Source organism: Notamacropus eugenii, chromosome X (genome assembly GCF_028372415.1).
Source record: "Notamacropus eugenii isolate mMacEug1 chromosome X, mMacEug1.pri_v2, whole genome shotgun sequence".
NCBI classification, from domain to species: domain Eukaryota; kingdom Metazoa; phylum Chordata; class Mammalia; order Diprotodontia; family Macropodidae; genus Notamacropus; species Notamacropus eugenii.
In genome coordinates this window covers 79,808,816-79,832,106 of record NC_092879.1, presented here as the reverse complement: position 1 = coordinate 79,832,106, position 23,291 = coordinate 79,808,816, and the positions used below count along the sequence as shown (strand labels likewise).

General features: G+C 40.6%; 1 protein-coding gene across 3 annotated transcripts in view; it reads right to left on the bottom strand.

Moving 5' to 3' along the window:
• The window catches only part of APOOL (apolipoprotein O like), a 116,729-nt gene that overhangs the window by 35,845 nt on the left and 57,593 nt on the right, over positions 1–23,291 (bottom strand). The window contains exons 2-9 of one of the 3 annotated variants that reach the window (XM_072627187.1): positions 23,116–23,214; positions 18,902–19,021; positions 15,236–15,290; positions 13,504–13,602; positions 11,118–11,209; positions 9,153–9,263; positions 8,883–8,988; positions 4,551–5,241 (exon numbers count right to left, since the gene is read on the bottom strand). In XM_072627187.1, the coding sequence (XP_072483288.1) occupies positions 5,141–5,241; positions 8,883–8,988; positions 9,153–9,263; positions 11,118–11,209; positions 13,504–13,602; positions 15,236–15,290; positions 18,902–19,021; positions 23,116–23,214 (783 nt within the window). In that variant the 3' untranslated portion in view covers positions 4,551–5,140. Of the gene's footprint in view, positions 1–4,550; positions 5,242–8,882; positions 8,989–9,152; positions 9,264–11,117; positions 11,210–13,503; positions 13,603–15,235; positions 15,291–18,901; positions 19,022–23,115; positions 23,215–23,291 lie in introns of those variants that run through there. The other 2 variants (XM_072627188.1, XM_072627190.1) reach the window with 2 other exon arrangements.

Genomic DNA, 23,291 nt, shown 5'->3' with positions numbered 1-23,291 from the left:
GTGGGGGGGTGGGGGGGTAGGGTGTGATCTCTCCAAGTCTGCTTTCTGTTTAGCTTCCACTTCCCTGGATACAAGTTTGGGGTGAGAATTCAAGATATTCTGATTTAGCAATTTCCCAAGAACACTGAATTTGAAGTCAGAAGCCCTCCGTATGAATTTTCTCTTTTTCACTACTTGGGTGACCTTAGGAAGTCATCTTCTCTTTCTTGGACTCAGTTTTCCCTTCTGTAAAATGACAGGAGTAGACTAGATGCTTTCCAAGTCCCTTCACTGCTCTAAATCCCATTAGAAATAATCAAACAGAAACAGTGCCTCGAGTAAACAAATGTAGTGATCTCTTGAAAGTTAGAAGCAAGGCCTGGCTTAGATGAACTCTTTTTGGGATATATTCACTATCACAATTGACAGCTAATTGCTTTTACTGGCAACAGACCCTGGCTATAGCCTGGATGCTCACTGTCTAGACCAGTGGCGGGGAACTTGCGACCTTGAGACCACATGTGGCCCTCTAGGTCCCCAAGTGCAGCCCTTTGACTGAATCCAAACTGCACAGAATGGATCCCCTTAATAAAACGATGTGTTCTGTAAAACTTGGACTCAGTCAAAAGACTGGGAGGCTGCAGGCTCCCCACCCCTCTCCTAGACCACAGCTACTGAATGATTGTATCGTCATTGACAGACCTGAATGATGGTTAAGTTAGTCCAGAATGGCTTCATGTTCTCCCACGCCTGCAGAACAGTGTAAGCTCTGTACTACTGCATCAGATGGGGAAGTGAATAAGCATTTATATAGCAACTACTACGTGCCAGACACTGTGCTAAGTGCTTTTACAAATATTTACTCATCTGATCTTACAACCTGGGAGGCAGGTGCTATTACATTTTGTAGACAAGGAAACTGAGGCTGAGAGAGGTTAAGTGACGTGTTCAGGATCACATAGCTAGTAAGTATCTGAAGCTGAATTTAAACTCGGGTCTTCTTGTCTTTAGGACCAGCACTCTGTCTACGGTGCCACTAGCTGCCTTACACCAGGCCTGAAACTACATCCTACAGTTTACAATATTTCTGTCTTATACCAAATTTTCAAATGACATGGCCTATACTTTTGGGATTGGGAACTTAAATCCAGCACTGGTTTGCTTAAAAAACTTTAAAATGAAATTAAGATACAAACTTTGATCAAACAGTTTCAAAACTATTATTCTAGATCTTGGTTAGATGGAAGTAGAAAGGTGAACTAATTTCTTACAATGTAATTTGTGAGTTGAAACCCCATTTTAATGTGGTATTACGTGGTAAGTAGGCTAGGCTCACTTTTCCTCTTTCTTAAAGCATTACTTAAGGTATGAGACTTTAAAAAGTTAAATTACTTAAGTTACGCAACAAAAAGTTTTGGTATCTGGTACATAATCTCATTATTTTTTCAGCTACAACCAAAGCAGACAAAACTGACTCATTATCAACTATCTTACTAAGTAAAATTTTGAGGAAACTAGATTTCCCCCTTTAAATCAAGTTCATTCTTATTCCATTTCAAACTCATAATAAGCTTCTTTACTGTAGCACATTTTTGTGGACAAAATCTCTGTTCCTACTAGAAAGATTAGGAAGACTGCTGTTCATATTTTAAAATGCTATTCCCTTATGTGGATTCAGTGGAGCATCATGGATAGAAATCAAAGGTCAGTTTTGGGAAAAAAAGAAACCCAGGACAACTGAGCTTTACAGACGACTTCTGACACAAACATACACATGTGGCCTCATTTGCATTAATGTATTATTTTACACACTAGGAATTCCTTATGCTGAAAGAAATCACAGGCCTGGTCCCCAAAAAGGTTCTCTGACCAATGAAGCAGTGCTTGTGTGTCTTTAATCTCTGGACACTACTTATTCTGAATATTTCTAAGACATGAATTTTTAACAATAACTATTATGCATCTAGATAATGTTCTCCAGGAATTTACTTCTGTTTTTACTGAAATGCAGTGAAATATTTAGTGAAATACAGACTTTTGATTTTTAGTCTTCATCTACTCCCACTCCCCTCCCCACCAGCATATTTTACCTAAGTGGATTTCCAAACTGACGGCTTAAGTATTTCCCTATGAATTCCTATTCCGTACAGACGATAATTTATATCTGCACCATACAAATCTTAATAGCCAAGACACACTTGTAACTTTCTTAACTGCTACTAATTCCACAAAACTTTATTCCTTTTACTCCCAAATTCTGCCATTAGATTTTTTTAATATACATTTTATGGATATCCCCTCCCCCTGACAATGAGTTTAAGAGTAGTGTCTATGTACTTAGTGAGAGAAGATATGGCGCTTAGGCAGAAGTGGGGTACAAAGGCAGGCAGGCATGAGGTAAGAGACCAGACAGGGTGGATGCATACTGGGCAAGGCTAGTCAAGACAGCTGGGAGAGAGGAGCAGAAGTTTAATAACAAGGAATATTTGGCCGATACCTTCCATCTTTGTGACATCACAACTGTGGAAAGAGTCCTCCTGGCTGCAGCGGCTAATTGTTTAGAAGAAGCAAATGGAAACACAATGTTTTATTACTGTGCGTAGCAAATTCACTTTTCAGCTTTCCCCTTATATTGTAAGGCAGCTGTTCACCAGAGTGGGTGCTGAATGATGTGAAGATCTGCTTTCATGGTCGAAGAACAATAAAGCCATACCACACTTAAGGGCATTTTGATCTCTGTTCTGGCACTGATCGCAAGCCCAGTGAGAAGTGCTATATTCAAACTATAGAATTCTTTGGGGGAAATGAAGGAAATCTGATAAAAAGCCTGGGCCATGTAAATGGCCTCACACACTAACTAACTCTTATCAATCCACAGCCTCCCCATGACACTAGTACATCCTACCCTTATATTTTGGACCAGCCTTTCATGAAGGAGAAACTCTCAGGAAGACACTTTAAGAACCGTGACAGATAATAGTGGGGGCCTGACCATGGCACTGCTGGCTTTGGATGCACTGGGAGAAACCAAGGACCCCAGGAGAAAAAGGGAACAGTGTGAAGAGGAGATCCAAAGCAGAATAAGGAGGAAGACAGAAGGGCAAAAGAGAATGCAAATTCAATCAGAGAAAGTAAAAGCTGTATGTCACAAAATATTTCGTTCACTGTGGAGATTTGAAGGAAAAAAATGGGGGAAGGAAACATGACCACGAAATGTTCAAATTTCCTTTTGAGTTTTAGTCTTAATCTACGTTTACCTATTTTAGTGGAATGAAAATTTTTAATACTCAAAAATTGACATCAATTTGTTTAAATGTTTCTAAATAGTTTTAAAGATCCTTTTCATTAAATCAGTGCATTTCACCATATCTAGCTTCTATCATCTCAGTGTTTAAAAACACTTTGAATTAAAACCTAAAGCAATTCTAGCTCTTGTCCCCAGACCTGAGGACCTACATCAGACCAGCTGCCTCTTTCCAGTAGGGGACAGTGTCATGTTTTCTTCTTTGTGACAAGATTAAATATCTTGTAATTTGAGTTTTCTGATTGTTGATTGCTGTGTTCTACTTAGCCTCTTTCCCCGACTAATCTCACGGTAGCACTGTGTTGTTCTCTGTACAATTGTAGAGTGACCTATTTGAATTTTTTGGTAGCAAAGCTGCAAATTTACTCATAAACAAATGAAAATCTGATAGTAACTATTTCATCAGTTTGATTTGAAAAAAAAAAAAAGGAGTAGTATACAGTCTTTACAGCCATTCTGATCTCAGGAGTGAGGAAGGCGTAAATGGTTCTTTCTGAAGATGTATTAACTCTTTCAAGCAAAGAAGGTAGATGTGTAAGTGCACAGAAGAGGCAAGGTATTTAGTTACTTGCCTGAGAGAACAGTGCTATGCGCCTGGGAAGGCTGGAAGATGCCTGTTATCACCACTTACATCTCAAAGCTCTTCTCTTGTTCAGGCTTGCAGCTGTTCCCTCCAATCAGGGAGGGAACAGGGAGTGTGACAGTGGGTGGTCCGAACAACAGCAGCAGCCCAGAAGTTGGAGTACCTTTCTTTCTCTGTTGCCCCGGGCTTTGCTTCGGACAATACTACTACCGTGGTCAGATTTTCTCTTGGTCTTGGAAGAGGCTCATGATGACACTTCATAAACTTGATCAATGACCCATGATTTCACTGGTATCGCTATTCTCCCTACCGATGAAGATCACATCCCCACAGCTCCACAGGAGATGGCCTTCAGGAGTGGCTGTGGCTGTAACAGTCATCACTTGGTTGGTCAACCCTCTAGTGATTAACCTTCCCGAACTTAGCTAGGCCAGTCACTGGAAGACAGTCCATTGTAGGGCCTCTATTTGGCAACTTTCCAGCTTGGCAGAACATGATAAGAGCTTGCATTCCATTCACATGGCCTTTAAGAATTTGGAGGTACCTAATAATTTCCCTTCACAGCTTTCAGGAGCTATAATACTTTTTAATAAGTGAGATGATGACACTTCTCTTAACCATGGGTGTTTAACCTCATGGTTAAGATGAGGATTGCTTCAAGTTAAATAAAACTGTACAAGGATGTCACACAAATTTATTTTATTTCAATTACTTCTGAGAGTAAAGGAAGGATTTTGAAAAGATCTGTTCGTGGCACTTAAATATATTAAAGAAACACAATATATTAGACAAATGCAGCACCCAGAGCTGGTTTTTGACATTTAAAGATGGTTGAAAATGCCAACATCAGGCCCTGGTACTTTAACGTGAATGTTTTGCTCCAGACCTCCAAAGTGTAAAAAAGAAAGAAAACATTTACCCAGGATTCTTGCTTAGCTGACATATTAAGAGGGCAGCTAAATCAGAGACATATTTAAAATGTCAAAGACTCTGTGATGCTCATATCTTTATTCCGTCTTCTGTGTTAATGGCATCAGATGCATCCTGATGACACTGACCTCAACTTTGGTGTCAATCACTGAGTAGGCTTTGATTGCTTTCAGAGTCTGTCTATGCGATGAGTCAGCAAAATGTGTGTATTAATGGATGAATGAAAACTGAAGAAAATACCTGATTAAGTTATATAGCTATAGGGCCCAGTTCTATTATTTTTCCATTGTTACTTTGGTTATTTGCCAAGCTTTCTACTTCTTGAAGATCTGTATGCGTTTATTTCAACTTCTAGTGCTGTACATATCTACATCTTCTGGATTGGACTGACCGTAGTCCATGAGCATGGGGTCAGCCTTAAACTGTGTGGCTGTAACAGCACCTGCTAAAGCATTAAAATGAGAAAGTGTAAGAAGTCAGATGACATTTGCTCTAGGTATACCTTGTTATACAGAAATGGTTAGTCAGGATGACACTGATTTATAATAGCTGATGATTCAGAGTAAAGAACCTTAGGTCTCCTCGGGGTAGGCACATATTTAGTAAAACTTTGTTATGATGTCATTCTGTGGCACTAGGAATTGAAGGAAGCACCATACTGAACGGCTGCATCTATATTCCTGCCTACTTCAGTTCAGAAAAATTTACCGATTTCTCAGTGTTGGTAGCATCCATAAAATGCTAGAAACTAACAACTGAAGAGATACACAATGTCAGAATGGGGTTGATGGAAACCAAATGACTGCAGCTTACTTCGGTCTATTCAGTTAAACTGGCACCAATTTCTGCCAGAGAAATTTCTGTCAAACTCTGCCCCCCCCAAACAGAAACATAACCCTTTTTTCTTTGCATTAATATTTTGGGTTGTCATTTTACTAGTAAAATGTTATTTCTTTAAATATGTGATTTTCTTACATTTTGGGGGCCCTCTATCTCTACCTCCACCTCCCTTAAAAATATCCAACTTTATAGCGAAAGTCAATAAGAAAACAGGATTTGCTGCATATGAATTTGTTTTCCATTCAACTTTTCTAGAACATATCGATTTCATAAAGCAAATGCACCCCTTGAATAAGACTGAATTCACTATGAATTCTCTACAAAGGCCCTGGTCACACTCGCTGAGATACATACCAATGTGGACTTGCTGCCTCCAAGTGGGGGCAGTCTGAGAATGACACTAATCACCCTTGGCTCTAAAAATAGCTCTCACTATTAAAGCAACCCAAAAGCTGGACTAAGTAAACATAAGCATTAACCTGCAGCTTTGTTAATGAAGAAACTCTTCAAAGCCAATGCTAACCAGATATACTTGGGCATGCTCTTCTCTGACTAGCTGGCTTAATGGTTTCTGTGTTCTCTGGCATTTCTGTCTTCCTGCCTCCCTAAGACACTCCCAAAGATGGACTCAACTCCACTGTGTTTCTTTAGAGGCTTTATTGTTCAGCTTGGTTTGGACTATTAGGAATTTGGGGGGGTGGAGTCAGTGGCAAATGGAGCTCATGATCTTCGTCAACAAACCTGCTCCTCTTCTGGACTTCACAATTTTGGTCAGTGGCATCGCTCATCTCCCACAACTTTCCCCCTTAATTCCCGCATCCATTCATTCACCAAGTTCTGGCTATTCTCCATTCACATTTTAATCTGAATTGTCCTCAGTATCGGCACTGTCATAAGCCTCATCCAGACTTTCATTACCAGACCTTGGTTACCACCTCTGCTTTCCAGTTCTGGCCCCAGCCTGGTCAAAGAACTTAATGCACAGATGTGCATAGGGTTGGCTCAAAAATCTTGGGTAGCTCCCTATCACCCATGTCCTTTCCTTAGCATTCAAAGAACTCCATGCTACCTTTCTAGTCCTATGGCTGACTGTTCCCGCCCCCTACGTTTTCTAGGCTCCAGCCAAAGTGGAGTACTTGCTCACCCACGTACACGCTTCCTGCTTTTTGTCCCTTCAGTTACACTCTTTCTGACCCTATGCCTGGAGTCCCTCCACCATCTTGTAAAGCCTAGCTCAAACGCTGTTAATTCTATGACGTTTTCCATGTCCTCCCTTACCGCAGTAACCCCCCACCAGCAACAACACCCCACACTTTGTGTGTATCTTCTTTATGTACTTAGCATGGGTTGATGTCATTTGTATCCTAGCTCACCGCTAAATTATAAGCTCCATGAGGGCAAGGACTCCACTTCCTCTAAAATATGCCTTCTTTTCCAGTGCCTGGCCTAGTGCTCTGATCTGTAGGTGGTGTTCAAAGATCTTTTTGGAATTGAATCTCAGCTCCTGAATCAGTAGGCATTCATGCGAAGTTTATTTTATTTTTCCTCTTAGAAGAAAGTCTAACTCCTCCTTCCAAATATACTTAAAGTTTTTCCTATAGTGGTTTAGTTCCTTTAAATACAAGCTATTTAAAAGGAAAGTTAGGAAAGGAAGAATTTTAAAATTATAGAACTAAACTAAGTACAGAATTAGGAAAAAGATTTGAAGTTGCTCCATCACAGAATGAAAGAAAACAGCCTAGAATATTGTGAAGGAAAAATTTCAGGGTAATATTAGCACCTTTGCAGTTCATATATTCTCCTACTCAAAATGATCCTTGTTAATGATCCCTGTCCAATTAACAGTCCATATACATCTCAAACCTAAAGCCAAGCCTCCAAGTGGAAAAAAGACTAGACAGATTTCAGGCTTCACTACGAAATGAACTTAAGAAAGCCAGAAAATGTTCTATTTTTTGTATGTAAAATTGGGATAGTAGTTTTGGGTCCTCAACTCAATAAATGAGAAAATTAAAAATAATTGCCCTTGTGAAATTCTCTGAAATTTTTCAAGCAAATGGCACGACAGAAATATTCCTAATGTCATTAAGGAAGAAGTCAACTCTGAATCACCCAGGTTGATAGTGGGCACTACAAATGTGGATAATAGCATAGAATAACTCCACAAAATAATTTTCATGTTATTACCTTATCTACCACCATAAAAACAGGATACACTGGAGAAGGGCTCCAGAACCCAGATGGAGACAAGAGAGTGGCCAAAGACAGCTCTGATCCTATGGTTAAACTACTGAATGTTTAACTTTTGTGTAAGGTGAAATTAATTTAATGCTCTTTGTCCTAAGAGTTGACTATAATTTGATTTTTGTAACTTGACAGAATACATCAAGTAGTGTAGCATCTGTCATATAACCAAAGGCACACCAAGTCAGGGAAGAGAAGAGACCGAGGAGTTTGAATCAATGCCTGGGTGGGGGTAGGGAGCACGAAAACAGTTTCAAACAAGAGGATAACTTCTTGTTCTTCACAATGAACACACTTTGCTTCCCCAGGTGGTTTGATGCCTACTCTTAGGTTAACTTTTCAAATGCTACCACTTGCAAAGGCACTAATGTTAACAGTTGCTGCCATTTCCAATGTCTGATACTACAACTCCTCCTAGCATCTAAATCAGGGATGGGGAACCTGTGGCCTGGATGTGGCCCTCTTCATCCTCAAGCACGGCCCTTTGACTGAAACCAAACTTTCCAAAACAAATCTCCAATTAAGGATTTGTTCTGTAAAACCTGGACTCAGTCAAAAGGCCCCACCCAAGGACCTAGAAGGCCACAGGTTCCCTACTCCTGGTCTAAATGAAAGAAAATTGGACAGGAAAGGGAAATGAAGAATGAGAGGATGAAGGAAACAGAACACACAACACGAGGAGAAGCTGCTAGTTCTTCTACACGGGCCTAGAAACTTAAAGGATTCAGAAAGGCTTGATTCTCTCCACCTCTACCACAGTGCCCTGTCCTCTGTTGAACAACAAATACTAACTATCTCCACTTTGGAAATCAGACCAGTTAGTCAGCTGAAATTGTAAAACACTGCACTATGCATAGATCCAAAAGAACGCTACAGAGTCCCAACCCCAGGTAGCTGAGAAAAGACATAAGAACATTTACGAACCTGATCACTGTCATACTACCTCAGGAAATGACTGAGGAGAAAGCCAATAAAAACCAGGTGAAATGATTCAGAACACACCTGAGGATGGCATTAGCTTGTCTGTCACTTCAGGACGGAGCATGGACACATTGGATTCTGTTACCACCACAGTCGCGGGTGTGTCGAGTTTGAGGTCCCTTTGAAGCTGTTCAACCAAAAAGATATTGTTCTTCCATAAGCAAACCATTTCATTAAAACAACAAAACCACTTGAGTCCAGGATGACCAAACATTCCTTCCATATGCCACCCCCTGCCCCAGATACAAAAATAAGTGTAGAACAAACCATTTTCTTTGGCCAGAAACCTACCTTCACTTCTTCTTTGACTTCAGTTTCTTTTTGCGTGTAGTTTCCTGTCCATAATGACCCAAGAACTTCATAAATCCCCTGACCTGTAGCATATGCCTTTTTCCCAGTGACCTAATTAGAATACAGTGGGGTTTAGAGTCAATTTTTTTTGGAGGGGGGGAGAATGCAATAATAGTTTTTCTATATTAATGCATATGTGATGGTTCCAAGACTTGCCATTTTGTTCCATGAGAAGGCCAAAGTCTAAACTACCAAGATAGAAATCTCACCTTTCCTGAACATAAAGTTTAATTTTCTGAATCATTTACATCACATGACAGAATTTTGAAAGAATATTTCTAGAAGTTTGTGTATATAACAAGCTCACTGGATTGGAGGACTAGTTTCAGTTAAGAAAATATCTTAGGAAAGAAGGTTCATGGTACTGCTAAACATCTACAAAACAAAAGTCGACCCAAATTTGGATTTTATTTCCTCTGAAGGCCTTTTGTACCCCTACACAGAGAAAGCATCAATGAGTGTCCCTGGAGAAAACTCAGCGTGTAGAACAAAGTCTCAAAATTAAGGCCTGCCATTCATTGATGGGCTCTAGATGAATTCTTCTCTCTAAATGAAGCTGCCTTTGCCTTCCTTTCCCCTATTTTTCTCTCTGAGATTTTTTTTTCCTCCTGTTCCTTTGTCACCCTGATCTTTTCTGTTAAAGTCATTCATCAAATACATAGTGGCTTTTGGATAAGGGCCTACAGCTCTAGCAATGTTAGTACTGACTACACCACAATTGTGACATTCTCAAGGATAAACCACTTCTCTTGACCAAAACTTTTCTTCATGTAAGTTAATTACCAAAAACAGCATGAGAAGATCCTCAAACAAAACGCCAGCCTAACCAGTCATACCGTCACAGTGGTTAATGATGGATTCCCTTTGGACTTCTTGGAGGAGTTTCTGGATACAGCCTCCTTTGATAGATCCTTGGTGGTAGGAAGGCCAAAATAGCTAAGTTCTCAACCTCCGGGAATGAAATGGTGAAATTCAGCTAATTTCTAAGCGGCCCTTTGTTTTCACCCCACTTCTAGCACCCTGCCTACATCCGCTGCTGGGATTTGGTTATATCACCAAGTATCACCATCTATCCTCGATATTCTTAAAAACGTCCTGATACAAAACAAGCCATCTTAGCTAGACCAATAATTTAAAAAATTCAATAAGAGAAGCACAAGTAAAGAATGTTTTTTGAGAAAGTCTGTATTATTTAAAGCAGGAAGAAAATGTTCAGTAGGTAAGAAAAAAAAGAAAAAGACTAGAGATGCCTAACCTGTCCAAGAAAGCTATAAACTCTACCAAGAGCATATGTGCACAAAGCAAGGACTGAAATGAGAAGAAACCATTCAGCTGTACAGTTGAGCTGACAAGAAAAACTGCAAAAGGGCTGAAATGAGATTTTCATGGAAAGGATTTCCTACTTCCAGATGGTGTTCTAGACTTGAAACACACACACACACACACACACATATTTTTAAGGCTTAAGAAGCCACTGCTGAATATCAATTGGCTGTTTCTAGCATTATGTTAATATGCTGCATTGAACAGCTGCCAGCAGGTGCAATTTTCTGTTAATTAAAAATTTAATTTTATAGCATTTAACAATGGAGCACTCCCCTCTGTATAAATTCAAAAGCAGTCTCTGAACTTAATATTAAAAAGAGCATTTATATTGTTTAATTTTATTTAAGTAAATTCATCCTGTCTGCTCACTTCTGATGGTCATATAATTAAGAGTGTAGTATTTATCACGCTGAGATGCTAATGTGATTTTGTGTGACTAATGCCAACACCCGAGTGTTGATATCAACTCTGTCTCTCTAAATTAAAGGCTGCAGGTGTGGTACAACATTTACATCTCGCAAAGCTTTGAGTTTAAACAAATATAAGCAGGTTGATACCCTCACTATGAAAAGAACTTACCTTGGTAATTACTATTGCCTGAGCTGGGTAGCAGACAGATGCTCCTAAAGCGGTCAGTCCCAACGGATAAGTAATTTTCTTAAATTTAGAGCCTGTATAACCCAAACAAAGTATTTAACTCTAAACAGATGCTTCTACAACATCAATGTTTTCCCTGTCTCCCTTTCACAGCCAACGTTCTATAAGAAACTCCCCTTGGGAATCAAAGAGTCAAGATGGCAGCTAAAATAGCCTTGAAGAATTCAACTCAATTAATACACGGCCCCCGGCCCCCAGCTGTCATGTTCAATTCATGTACACTGTTTGCACAGTCATGCTGCTGACTGAACACAGCCTCCTTTTCTTCTTTTTTTTTTCTGGCTCACTTACTTTTTAAAAGCTAATCATGTCTGTGATGTCTAAGCAACGCAACTAGTAAACCCTAACCTAGGGGTGGAGAACCTGTAGCCTAGAGGCCACATGTGGTCCTCTAGGTCCTCAAGTGCAGCCCTTGAGTGAATCCAACCAGACTTCACAGAACAAATCCCCTTAATAAAATGATTTGTTCTGCAAAACTTGGGCTCTGTCAAAAGGCCACACCCAAGGACCTAGAAGGCCACATGTGGTCTTGAGGCTGCAGGTTCCCCAACCCTGGCCTAACCCTTTCCCAGGTTCAGAAATAAAACAAAGTGTGTTGCTTCATCACTGTAGAGACACTGAGGTGACACAGTAGACAGAGGGCTGGACTTAGAGTCAGGAACACTTGAATTTGAATCTGGCCTCAGCCACCCTCTGTGTGTGACCTTGGGTAAGCCCCTGACGCTCAGTTCTGATGTTTCCTCATGAGTAAAATGAGGATCATAATGACACCTACCTCACAAGGTTGTTGTGAAGATCAAAGGAGACAGTAACTGTAAAGCACTCTGCAAACCTTAGGGGGCCATATAAGTACTGCAATTGTCCCCATGATTGTTAGAAATAACAGACGGCTTACAGAGATGTCATGGACACACTACATCCAGCCTAGGTGACCAGCTAGAGGACAGGGTCACAGACTCAAAGTTGGAAGGGCCTTCAGAGGTCACTGAGTGCAACTTCCTCATTTTCCTGATAAAACGGAAGAGCAGAGAGGTTGGGCAGCCTGCCAAGGTCACACGGGCAGCAGGCTTCCCAGACAGGGCTCCAACCAAGGTCCTCTACAATTGCCAGAACACATGCTGCCCATGGGATGAAGAAGTTAAAGTTTAGGCATTTCATTCGGCAGCTTGAGGAGCAGTCTTTATTGTATTCAACCCTCTAGCTAAATGAAAAAACCAATTTATCAACTTTGCATGACTGTTCGTGTCTATTAAACCAGGCTAGGAATCTTTGCCAGCACAAACACAATTAACACTGGGAATACAAAAAAGAGACTCTTTTGAGGGTCGATGGATTTAGAAACTCATTTCTATGCCTGGGTTAAGTAGAGTAATAGTAAGGCTTCTGCAGTCATTTCTTTGGTAAGCAGGAATGAAGATTTTAGCCTTCTTGTCCCAGGGAACTGGGCCTTGCTCTTCTCTCTCCCACCATGAATCACTGCTCACTTCCAGTTCAGCGAGCTCTGCTCTTGGGGTTCAAACAGATCGATTGTGGGCTATGTGCAGATGATGCAGGCTAGGGCAGGAACGTACTGAACGCACAAAACCCCAGAATGCTCTCTCTCCACACAAGATAGCCAACTACTCCCTTGGGACACATGGTAAGTCAAAGTGTGGTCCCTGAATTTCCTGTCTCTTGCTTTTTTTTTTCCTGAGTCTCAGCTCTAGCTGTAATAAATGACCACATATATTTTCACAGCAATTAAGCCAGCCTCTGTTTATAAGGCTGGGGTTTGCCCAAAAGATTAAAATATAACTTACACCTTCCTCTTCCTCCCCACCAGAGATCAAAGGCCACTCTGGCAAGGACAGAAATCTTACTTGGGGTCAACAACCCTATTCCAATAGCTAGAGATACTTTGTTGAATGACCTAGGGAATGTAGTAATATGTGCTACTTTGGAGGAGTGTCTTAATGAGAGACTAAAACTTTTCAGCCAAATACCTTAAGTTCGAATATAACTTCGTTGTTCTATATAGTAGACCATGGCTTGTAATTATTTCTAAATGAAGAAATTTATTACATACACTCAAATTTGAGCTGTTCACCTGTATATATTAGCATGAAATTCCTAAAAGACTATTTTCTGGTTTCAAAAGACCCTATCATCTTTTATTTAAAAAAAGATAATAAAAATAAATTTTGTAAAAATTAATTTAACTTTAAATAAGTTAAAATATTATCATCTTTGTAGAAACATGTATAGCTAAAACAAAAATTCTTTAAAACTGTCTAATTTCTAATTAAAGAGATAATAAGGCAAAAGCTACCTTTTTTTGCCGAAATCAAGCCGACCAATCCTGAAGTTGTAATCACACCAATTTTTGGAAGAAAATCTCGAGGTGGATTCTTCAGATAAACATACGCATCTCAAGAAATCATAAAAAGGAATACTTTAATGGAAACTAGTGCAACTAAATAGTACATCCTACTTGGCATGTTTACAATAAAGATATACTGTAGAAAGGTTAAAACCAACTAATTACTAAGGTATGAGTAAGTACTTCTAAATTTATTCCTCAAGAGAGCTAGCCAAAACACTCATCTAAGCAGGCCTTGGAATTAGTACAAGAGATATTTATTAAATGAAAACCAGGACATATTCCTTCATCTCCTGGTTTTTCGATATTGCCAATGTTTTAAGATCTCATATAGCAGGTCCCTGCTTTCAGATTCCACCTTCCTGGGGAGTATGTCTTAAGGGAAATCATTGGAGGATGAAGTCCTCACTGTGCACAAGTTGCTGCTTTGACTTGGGTTTAAGCAGTTGCCTCAAAATGTACAAGTAAAGATGGTCAGAAGGGCAGCCCAGGCCTTTACTGAGTAGCTGCAAATGAGCAAAGGAGAGAAACTCCAAAAAGAGAAAAGAAGGGCCATGAGCCATTCATATCTCCAGTTCATCTAAACCTAAATCTAAATCTGAGCAGGGACCAGAAGTTTTGATTCTTGAATGATCAAGGCCTCTGTGACCCTGATCACTCCAGTCTAGCAGGCTTTTCCAGCCTGTCTTGCTTCAGTATGGCCATTAGCCTTGGAATGAAACCAGGAACCAGGGCTGGGGTAAGAAGCAGAGCTAGAGAGAAGGGACAGAATGGGAAGTCTAGAGCATGTAGAACTGAGTGTAGGATCACATTTAGACCTAGAAGACATTTTACTTTGCAAGTCCATTTTACAGATAAGTAAACTGAGACCAAAAGAGGTTAAATGACTTGCCCAAAGTCACATGTAAAAAAAGCAGGGATAGTATCTAAGCCTAAAGGTGCTGTTGCCCATTCTCATAATTTTCCCCAATAAACAACAACACTATCCAATCAAAGTAGTGCACTATTGCCTTTAGCAACCAATTCAAAGGAAACCACATACTCACAGGAGTCATGAGTGAAGGCTGGGCCAAATTAATTTCTGTACCTGTATGTATGTGGGGATTATTAACTTTGTGGATTATCCGTAATGAATTTGAATTTCAAAGCTGTTTTCCCCTGTCAGAGGATGCAAACTCATTTGATTGCTAACTGAAGCCAAGCATGACTAAATGGAAGGGGAATCTGTTGTGCCAAAAATCATAGAACACATTCCCACGGCAAATAAAAAGGACTTTTGGATGCTTCGCTATTTTGCCACAGCTTTCATCCATTAGCACTAACAGTCAAAGACTGATTTTATGTCTTATTACTTCCTGGAAGTTTTTTAAAAAATGAAATAATCTACAATTACAGTTCTCAATGGGCAGTTTACAATTGCAACACATTTCTCCTCAGTTTTTTAAAACAGCATTTGTTATTTTAAGTAGTTACCAACTATGAACTACTGCTCTTAATTTCTTCTTTGGCTTTGGATAAACAACATAGAAACAGGAACCAAGCTTTGCCACAGATGATCTGGTTAACGGCTTGTTGATTTCTTTCTTGTCTATCAAAGTGACCAAGTATGGCTTCTTTCTCAATTTAATCTTATGATTCATAGAGTCACCAGAACATTCTGGGCTCTAACTCATTTACTTACCTTTCCCAAACTGTACTGTATCCATTATTCCATTTTTCATCCAAACATAAACACCCTACCATAAAAAAAGGAAAAAATTAGATTAGCCATGGGAGTCTTTGAAAAAGATACAAAATAAGCTCTCTCTTTTAAAATGGATAAAAAATCAAAGTGAGTAAATAGGGATTTGGGAAGAAGGAATCTCTGAGGGAGAAGTAGGAATCAAGCAGGTAATGGACAAATAGAACGACTAAACATTTCAAGAGGAAAACATTAATAAAGAGGACACCGAACCTAGGTTTCTACTTCCAGCTTCCACCATGAATCTATACAGCAAGTGTACCTGAAGCTCTAGCTTCCCATTTCCCCCAACTTTTCTTCCTAAAACACCTATGAATGCTGGGAAGCAGCTCACAAGGGAATGTACAAATACAAACATTTATCAAATTGAAGACAATTGAAAAGGATGAAATTTGAGGAAGGGAACTTTCTTCATGTTAGATGAAGGCCGTTGTTATTTTGAGAGGTGGCAGAGCAGAGTGAATAGAAAGCTGGCCTTGGAATTAGGGAGAGTGGGTACAAATCCCACCTCTAATACATCCTAGCTATGTGAATATGGACAATTCCCAAAGACTCGGCTCCTCCATTTAGAAGTTTGAGATCCACATGGTAGAAAGAAACTGCCACGTGGTAGATATCCCAGCTCACATGGCTAGGGTATATAAGATTACTCTGACTCTAATATCTTTGATTGGCAACATTTCGTATCTCTTTCTTCAGGTTTAGCTTTATTTATTATTTTTTTTGGCAGGCAAGGGGAGGAAGTTGGGGTTGGTGAAAGCCAGGCCAATGATTTGGTCAGCGCAGAGTTCCATTGGTGGAGAACTTGCTCTACTGAGAAAGGTCAGCACCTTCTTAGCAATTTAGTCCTTGAAGAGTCGCCCAGGGCATTGAGAGTTTAAGTGACATGCTGAAGCCTGAAATGCCATCTTCCTGACTCCAAGGCCAGCTCTCTCTAAAAAAGGATGGAGGACTGCCCTCTGTCCTTTTCGAGAGTGCAGTAACATTAGACTCTAGGCTTTTTACAGTGTTTTGATATAACAAATGATTTACTACGAATTATATAACAACAAAACATTTTTTTTCTCTTTCAATAACATCTTTATGGTATATTCTTAATAGAAAACCTGTACCAAGATAGGTACAAAAAGTTTCATTGCTCCTGTTGTATAATCCCCATGAGCTTTCCAAAAGGACATCCCCAACTCAAGAGTTCTCCATCGTGTCCATTTCTCCACACCTCCACCAATACTGAACTTCATAACCTCTAATGAACCGTAAGGGGGTCATCGATATGACATGTTTAAGCTGCCTCCAATTATTAGAATCTTACCTGTTATTCAGGTAGTAATTGATACTTTATCCTTTGATCTAAGCAACCCTCTAAGGCTCCAAGTTGCAATGAAGGTACCAAAACCTATATTGGTACAGGGAATTTTCTCACCAGGGAGTTCTTTATGGCAGTGAAGTCATGGCTCCAGATTTTATCCCTAATCCTATCTTTTGCTCTGTGGAGGAATGGATCTTAATCTTAGAAATGTGTAACAATTCTTTGTATAGACATTTCATTGTCCCTACAGAGCCCTAAAATCTCTAAGGAAGCAGTTTGGCATCTCTTTGTCTCTGACAAGGGACAGTGTGAACCCATAGTTTTTCCATGAGACATCAGCTGACAGGACCAACCAACCATCCAAAGCCCTCTTGGACTATGGAGAACCAAGAAGAGTGGATACTAGGATCATTTAATGGGGCAGGACAACTCACAGATCCTAGGTAGGGAGCAGGTAGGAAAGACAAGCGAAGCAACAGTCAGGGAAAAGGACAAATGCCTCCAAGAAGTCAGCCCAGACTTCTTCCCCAGTCCTCAGCCTTTCCCCTACAACTATCTTAAATTCCTGCCCTCTCCTTTTGCTACCAAACAACCATTCTCCCACAGTAATATTTCAGGCAGGATAGGGGATCCTAAGGGTATCCTAAGGGTAGAAAACATAAAAAGAGTACATATGCAACAGAGAAGCTTGTGGGTCTACTGGAGATTTGAACAACACTTCCCCATTAGCTAAAATACAAAGATCACGCTGTATACTATAGCCAAAACACAAGCCCACTCTTCTGACTTCCCAAATCCCTGAAGCAGATGTTATGAAGGAAGGACAGCAACCAACTAACTAGATGTTATGAAGGTAACAGCCAAAAAAATCTTTCAGAGAAGGAAACTTAATTATATTAGACAAGAGCAAAAAGAGATATGGAACATTAACAAGACCTGGTAACAGTCTATACAAGGGATGTGCATGCACTTTACATTATGTACACGCACTTTATATTCTGTACACTGTAATGGCAGGGAAAGATAATGAAATCAAAATTCAAAGAGAAACTAAATGTTGCTAAACTATTTATTTGTCTTTACTGATAATTCATACAAATAAATCTCAAGTGAAATGCTCTTGATAAATTGAACAGAAATGGTGGCTTATTCATGTACCACAAGGGGGCAGTATAACCCAAGTTTTGAAACACCAGGGAACTAGGAGTAGGAGTTAAAAGCTGGCATCTAGGATAGCAACAGCATTGCGATGAGGAGTCATTTTTAAAGACTAGGTATTTTTTTAAATGATAAGAGCAAAGCTGTTTACATTCAAAATGAAATGTCTTCCAAAACGCCTTTCAGTCCATTCTTTCTAAAATTAATGGGAATCAAATGTCCTTTCGGTTTTAAAATGGGTGACAGCGATGGCGGCAATTGAAGGATGTCTCAGGAGGAATCTGCTTCACTAAAGACAAATCGGAGAACACGAAGGCAAATTTGGTCTCCAGAGACCTAAGCCTCAATCATCTGACTGCTGGCATCAGCCTCAGGTGTGTGAAGCAGACCTTAATTAGTCAAGACATTTTCCCTGAGATCAAACTATTAAGAAGGTATTGAGCCTCCTTAAAAAGACACACAGTACTGTCAGAAAGAAAGATCGTGACAAGCTCAGGATAAAAAAAATATATAATGCAATGGCTTCACAGAACACCAGTAAGACAATTTAGATGAGGGATTCTTAACCTTTTTTATGCTTCCTGGACCCCTTCTCAGAATCATGTTTTTATATAAAATAAAACACATAGGATTACCAAAGAAATCAATTCTATTGAAACAGTTATCAAAATATTTTTTAAAATGTTCATGGACCCTAGGTGAAGAATCCTTAATCCAGAATGACCATATTTCAACAAACTGGAATTTTCCAGGACTCTATTATAGATCTGTGAACCACAAGAAATGTTTTTTAAAATCTCAAAACAATAGGATGGATACAGGTTAGGCTGGGAGCAAGTCTGGATGGCAACTGGGCAAGGGTGATGGTGGCACTGCTTCTGATGCCAATACAGAGGCACCAAGGTCACACAATGACAGCAGTATCTACTCCACTGGCTGACGCTACTCATTCCAGGCCCAGCTGGGAGCACACATGACTTACCCGATCAGGAACCCCAACCTGAATAAAAGGTTTTGTGTGTGAAAATTCACTCTGAGCAATACCTGAAAACACTCGAGCTGTTGTATGGGTAAGAACACAAACCAGGCACTTTAGAGTTCCTGTGTTAGGAGAGAGATCACTAACAGAATGTTCTTACTTTGCACCAGCCAACATAATGACAGGCTGTGGTTCGGATGGAAGCAATGCCCATTTGTAAGCGGCCAGGCTGCTCTTCAACGTACTTAGAATGGAGAGATGGTACATTATAAATGGGGAGCTGGAAAGGCAAAAAGAAACAAAAACAAAAGTTTATATCCAAGTCTCTCTCTCTCTCCCTGACACACACATACACATACACATACACACTCTCGCTCTCTCTCTCTCTCTCATGAACACACATACACACACACATACACACACAGTCTCTCACGCACACAGTTGGTCTCTTTCACACACACAGTTGGTCTCACACAGTCTCTTTCTCTCACACAGATACACACAGTCTGTCACATACACACAGTCTGTGTCTCACACACAGTCTCTCTCTCACACACACACACACACACACACACACACACACACACACACACACACACACACACACTATGGAAAGCTCAAGGAAAAAAACCCCTTTTTCCACAAAGAAGGTCTCCTAACACTTGCTTCCTCAGCACAGTGCCTGGCACATCTGAAATGTTTAATACATGCTTACTACCTGACTGACAACCCAATGGCTAATCAGTTCATCCTTCAGTATCTAGGAAGGCACGAACACACAATATTAAGCATAGGATATAATTAAAGAAAATCCAAGTATGAAAACCAGTAAGCAAACAAGAATCCCCAGTGGTTCCTGGGCAACTCGGTCTTTTGGCAGCAGGGGATGTAGGCCTCTCAACAAACTATTGTCACTAAGCAAGGGTTTTGTTGGAGCATAGCTACCAAATGATGGCCTGCTATCCAGGCAAGGAACGGTGAGCCTTCACTGTTACTTTGGACACTACTAGGCCACCAGCTCCATGGAGACAAGGAAGTCAGTAACTTTTTCCTTTCACTCCCTCCTTTCTGGACAATTCTCCACACACTCCTTCATAACATCTGAGAACATGGCCATGCCAGAGACCAGAGCCTGGTGCCCTTGGGGCACTGCTGTCCTAGAAGTTCCTGCCTCTGCTTCCCCTCACTCCTTCCTCTGTGATCTCCTAGCCAAAGATGCCCTCCCTTCTTCTCACTCACCCCACTAGTCAGTCAATAAGCATTTATTAAGCCTCTACCATGTGCCAGGAACTGTGCTAAGGGCTGGGCATAGATACCATGAACCATGATCAAATAAAGTCTTCCTCGGGTGCTGAATGAGCTGTTTCCATCTTCTCCCCCATGGCCTCATTCACTATACCTGTAATGTTCTGCTTTTGTATGAGCAACTCTAGCACACAGTGCATGACACAAAATCAACACTTAATAAATGCTTTCTCCTTCTTTCCTTCCCTTCTCCATCCATTCATTTCTACCTCCTTCAGGAGTGCAGGGTCTCTGTGAAAGGCTCAAAATGGGGAAATGCTTATTAACTGGCTAGAAAGAGTCAGGGTAAACAAGGGGCACAGGCATGGTGCAGAAAGTTGACATCCTTCAGAGCCATCCTTCCTCACTGCTCTCTAGAGATTCAGCATCCTTATTCTGTCTTCTACCTTCTCCTCTCCAAATCTGCTCTCAGATCCTTCATGAATGATGATAACTTACAGTTTTATCCTATCCAAGGCTACTTTCATGGTAACAGGGAAAAGTGCTTAGGTGAGGCAGTGTAATATAGTGGATGGAGAACCATCTGGAAGGCCTGGATTCAAGTCCCAACTCTGACACATCCTGGCTGTGTGACTCTAGGCAAGTCCTTTAATACCTCAATGCTCTAAGATCATAAATTACAAAGAAAGTGCTGACCTGTCTTGGATAAGCCAACGAAAGCGCAGGTCATAAGCCTTCTGTTAAAGAGGTTTGATTCCCAAGGTACAGTTTCAGACATCAGTCAGAAGAAGGAGGGCTCACAGGTCTCGGGACTTTCCACTTTACGGGGTTATCAACATCTACTTGGTCCATGGACAAAATGGCCTTGATGGATGACCAGTAGGGAGGGTACAGAGTGCTGGGTTTGTAGTCAGGACACATGTATGAGCTCAAATACAGGCCTTCACGGGGTGATCTTAGGCAAGTCACTAAACCTTTCTGGTGCTTTAGGTTCCTTCTCTTTAAGATGAGGAAGTTGGACTAGGTGGCCTCTGAGGACCCCCAGTTCCCAATCTCTGGTCCTGTAATCCTATGGAGAAAAACAGGGTGCCCGGAGCAAGGAGCAAAGAGAAGGCTTACAGTAAGGAACTCCCTGATCATTGGATACAAGAGTCTGCACACACTTGTTCTTTATTAGGAATGGGGGCATTGTAATCAACAAATAGCAAAGTCTCAATGAACTGGAACCCAAGTAAACAGTACTCTCCTCTAGTTAAGATTTCTCCCCCTGAATTGTTGGTAGAAATCAGCAAAGGACAAGAAACACTACCAGGGATTTATTCCAAACTACTTATAAGCAATGTGCTAGAGGAGCTTTACATACAGTCAAATCTCATATATTTTAACGTTCATAGACTTGAATAATAAACTCATGCTTAGAATGTTGTCGGAGACTTTATGAAGTCAATAATCCAAGGGAGATTCAGTTGTGATAATGACCTAGAGGAAAGTGGGAAGGGAATAAGCATGTATTGACTACCTAATTATGTGTTAGGCATTATGCTAAGTGCTTCACAAATATTATCTCATTTCACCATCAGAACAACCTAGGGAGGTAGGTACTTTTATCAGCCCAATTTGACAATGGAAGAAACTGAGGCAAACAGAGGTTAAATGACTTGCCCAGGGTCACAGGCTGGATTTAAATTTAAGTCTTCCTGACTTCAGGTCCAGAGCTTTACCTACTATGCCACCTGGCTGCCTTCAGAACATCCCATTCCTCAAGATTTCTGATTGTGGTTTTCCTATAAATAGCTTTAAATTGAGGTATATACCTCATACACGGTGTCCCAAAAATCTTAATGCAGATGAAAGGCTTAAGACTTTCTAGGGCTTAAATTCTAAGGCTTAAAATTGCACTAAGACTTTTGGGACACTCTGCAAAATAATATTTTGCAAAGTCATATCCAAATCAACTATGACCTAAGTAAAATAAATCAGTTTTTGTTTTTTAATTGCCCTGAAAAACATGCTTTTTAAAGGTACCCTGCAGCAAATTCTTATCATAAGACAGATAATTCTTATCTATCCTGCAAGTTCCCATGGGATTTTCTTAAAAGGACACATTTTTGTAAATGTTACATGCCAGACTATCCAGAAGTCCTAAGACCCTCTCTGCAATGTTACTTAATCTAAAAACAATTTTTCAGGAGGAAAAATAATTTTAAAAATAGGCTTCCCCTCACAATTATATTCTGCAGATGACTCCAAATCTTTATTTCCAGCCCTCTTCTCTTCCCTGAGGTCCAACTGGGCTTTTCTAATTGCCTACTGGACATCTCCCCTCCAATATCCTTCCAATATCTCCATCTGCCACTGAATGATGTCCCAAGCTGACCTCATCACTTCTTTGCAGGACTTGGACTGCCTCCTGACTGCTCCAAACCCCCACAGGACTCTTCCCAGTGACTCAGCACCTAGATCCTCTAACATATCAAGTTCTATCATGTCTGCCTAGGTCCTCTCCTGTCTAACCCCCCTTCTCTAGTAGGTTAGCTCAGGTTTCCATCATTTTCTACCTCAATCACCGTAGTAGCTTTCTATCCAGTCACTCTGCCTTCAGTCTCCTCTCCTCTCCTCTCCATCCTGCACAATGTTGATGCCTAGGTTTGTTCTGGCCATGCCCCTGATCCCCACTGCCTATGTCTGGCATTCAAGGCCCTCCACAATCTGCTTCCAAATTGCTATTCCTCTTCATGCATGCTTGACTCCAGCCAAGTCAGAGGCCAGCTCTTCCTTCAGCTGCCTGGGACGGACTCTCAGCTCTCAAAATCCTTTTCTTTTCATTAAGGCTCAGCTAAGATGCTACTTCCTTCATAGTACCAACCCTGATCCTTCCAGGTGGGAACCTCTCCTAGGTACAGATGAGTGGCCTGGCAGAAGGTAAAATTTATAAACAAAAGGAAAATCTATGATTGTGCCTAGCACCTATTAGGTGCCTGATGCAGAAGAGAAATTGTGAGAAATTGCGGCATTTGGAATATGTAATTCATAGGTCTTGTTTTAACTCATCTCTCTCATTCACCGAGGTCAGAATGTTGATCCTCTTCTCATTGTACAGACGGAATAACCTCAAAGCAGGCAACTTACCTGAGTTGGCTTCAGTGGCTTTTTGGGGGCGGCTTCCTCTTCAGCTATGGCATACACATTCAGAGATGCAAAAGTGCTGAGAGCTGCCAGCTTTTTCATCTGTGAGAGAAAAATCAGAGACCTCATCAACTGGGCCCCCCATTCTCCCCCTTTCCTATGGAGTTCTGCAATCGTGT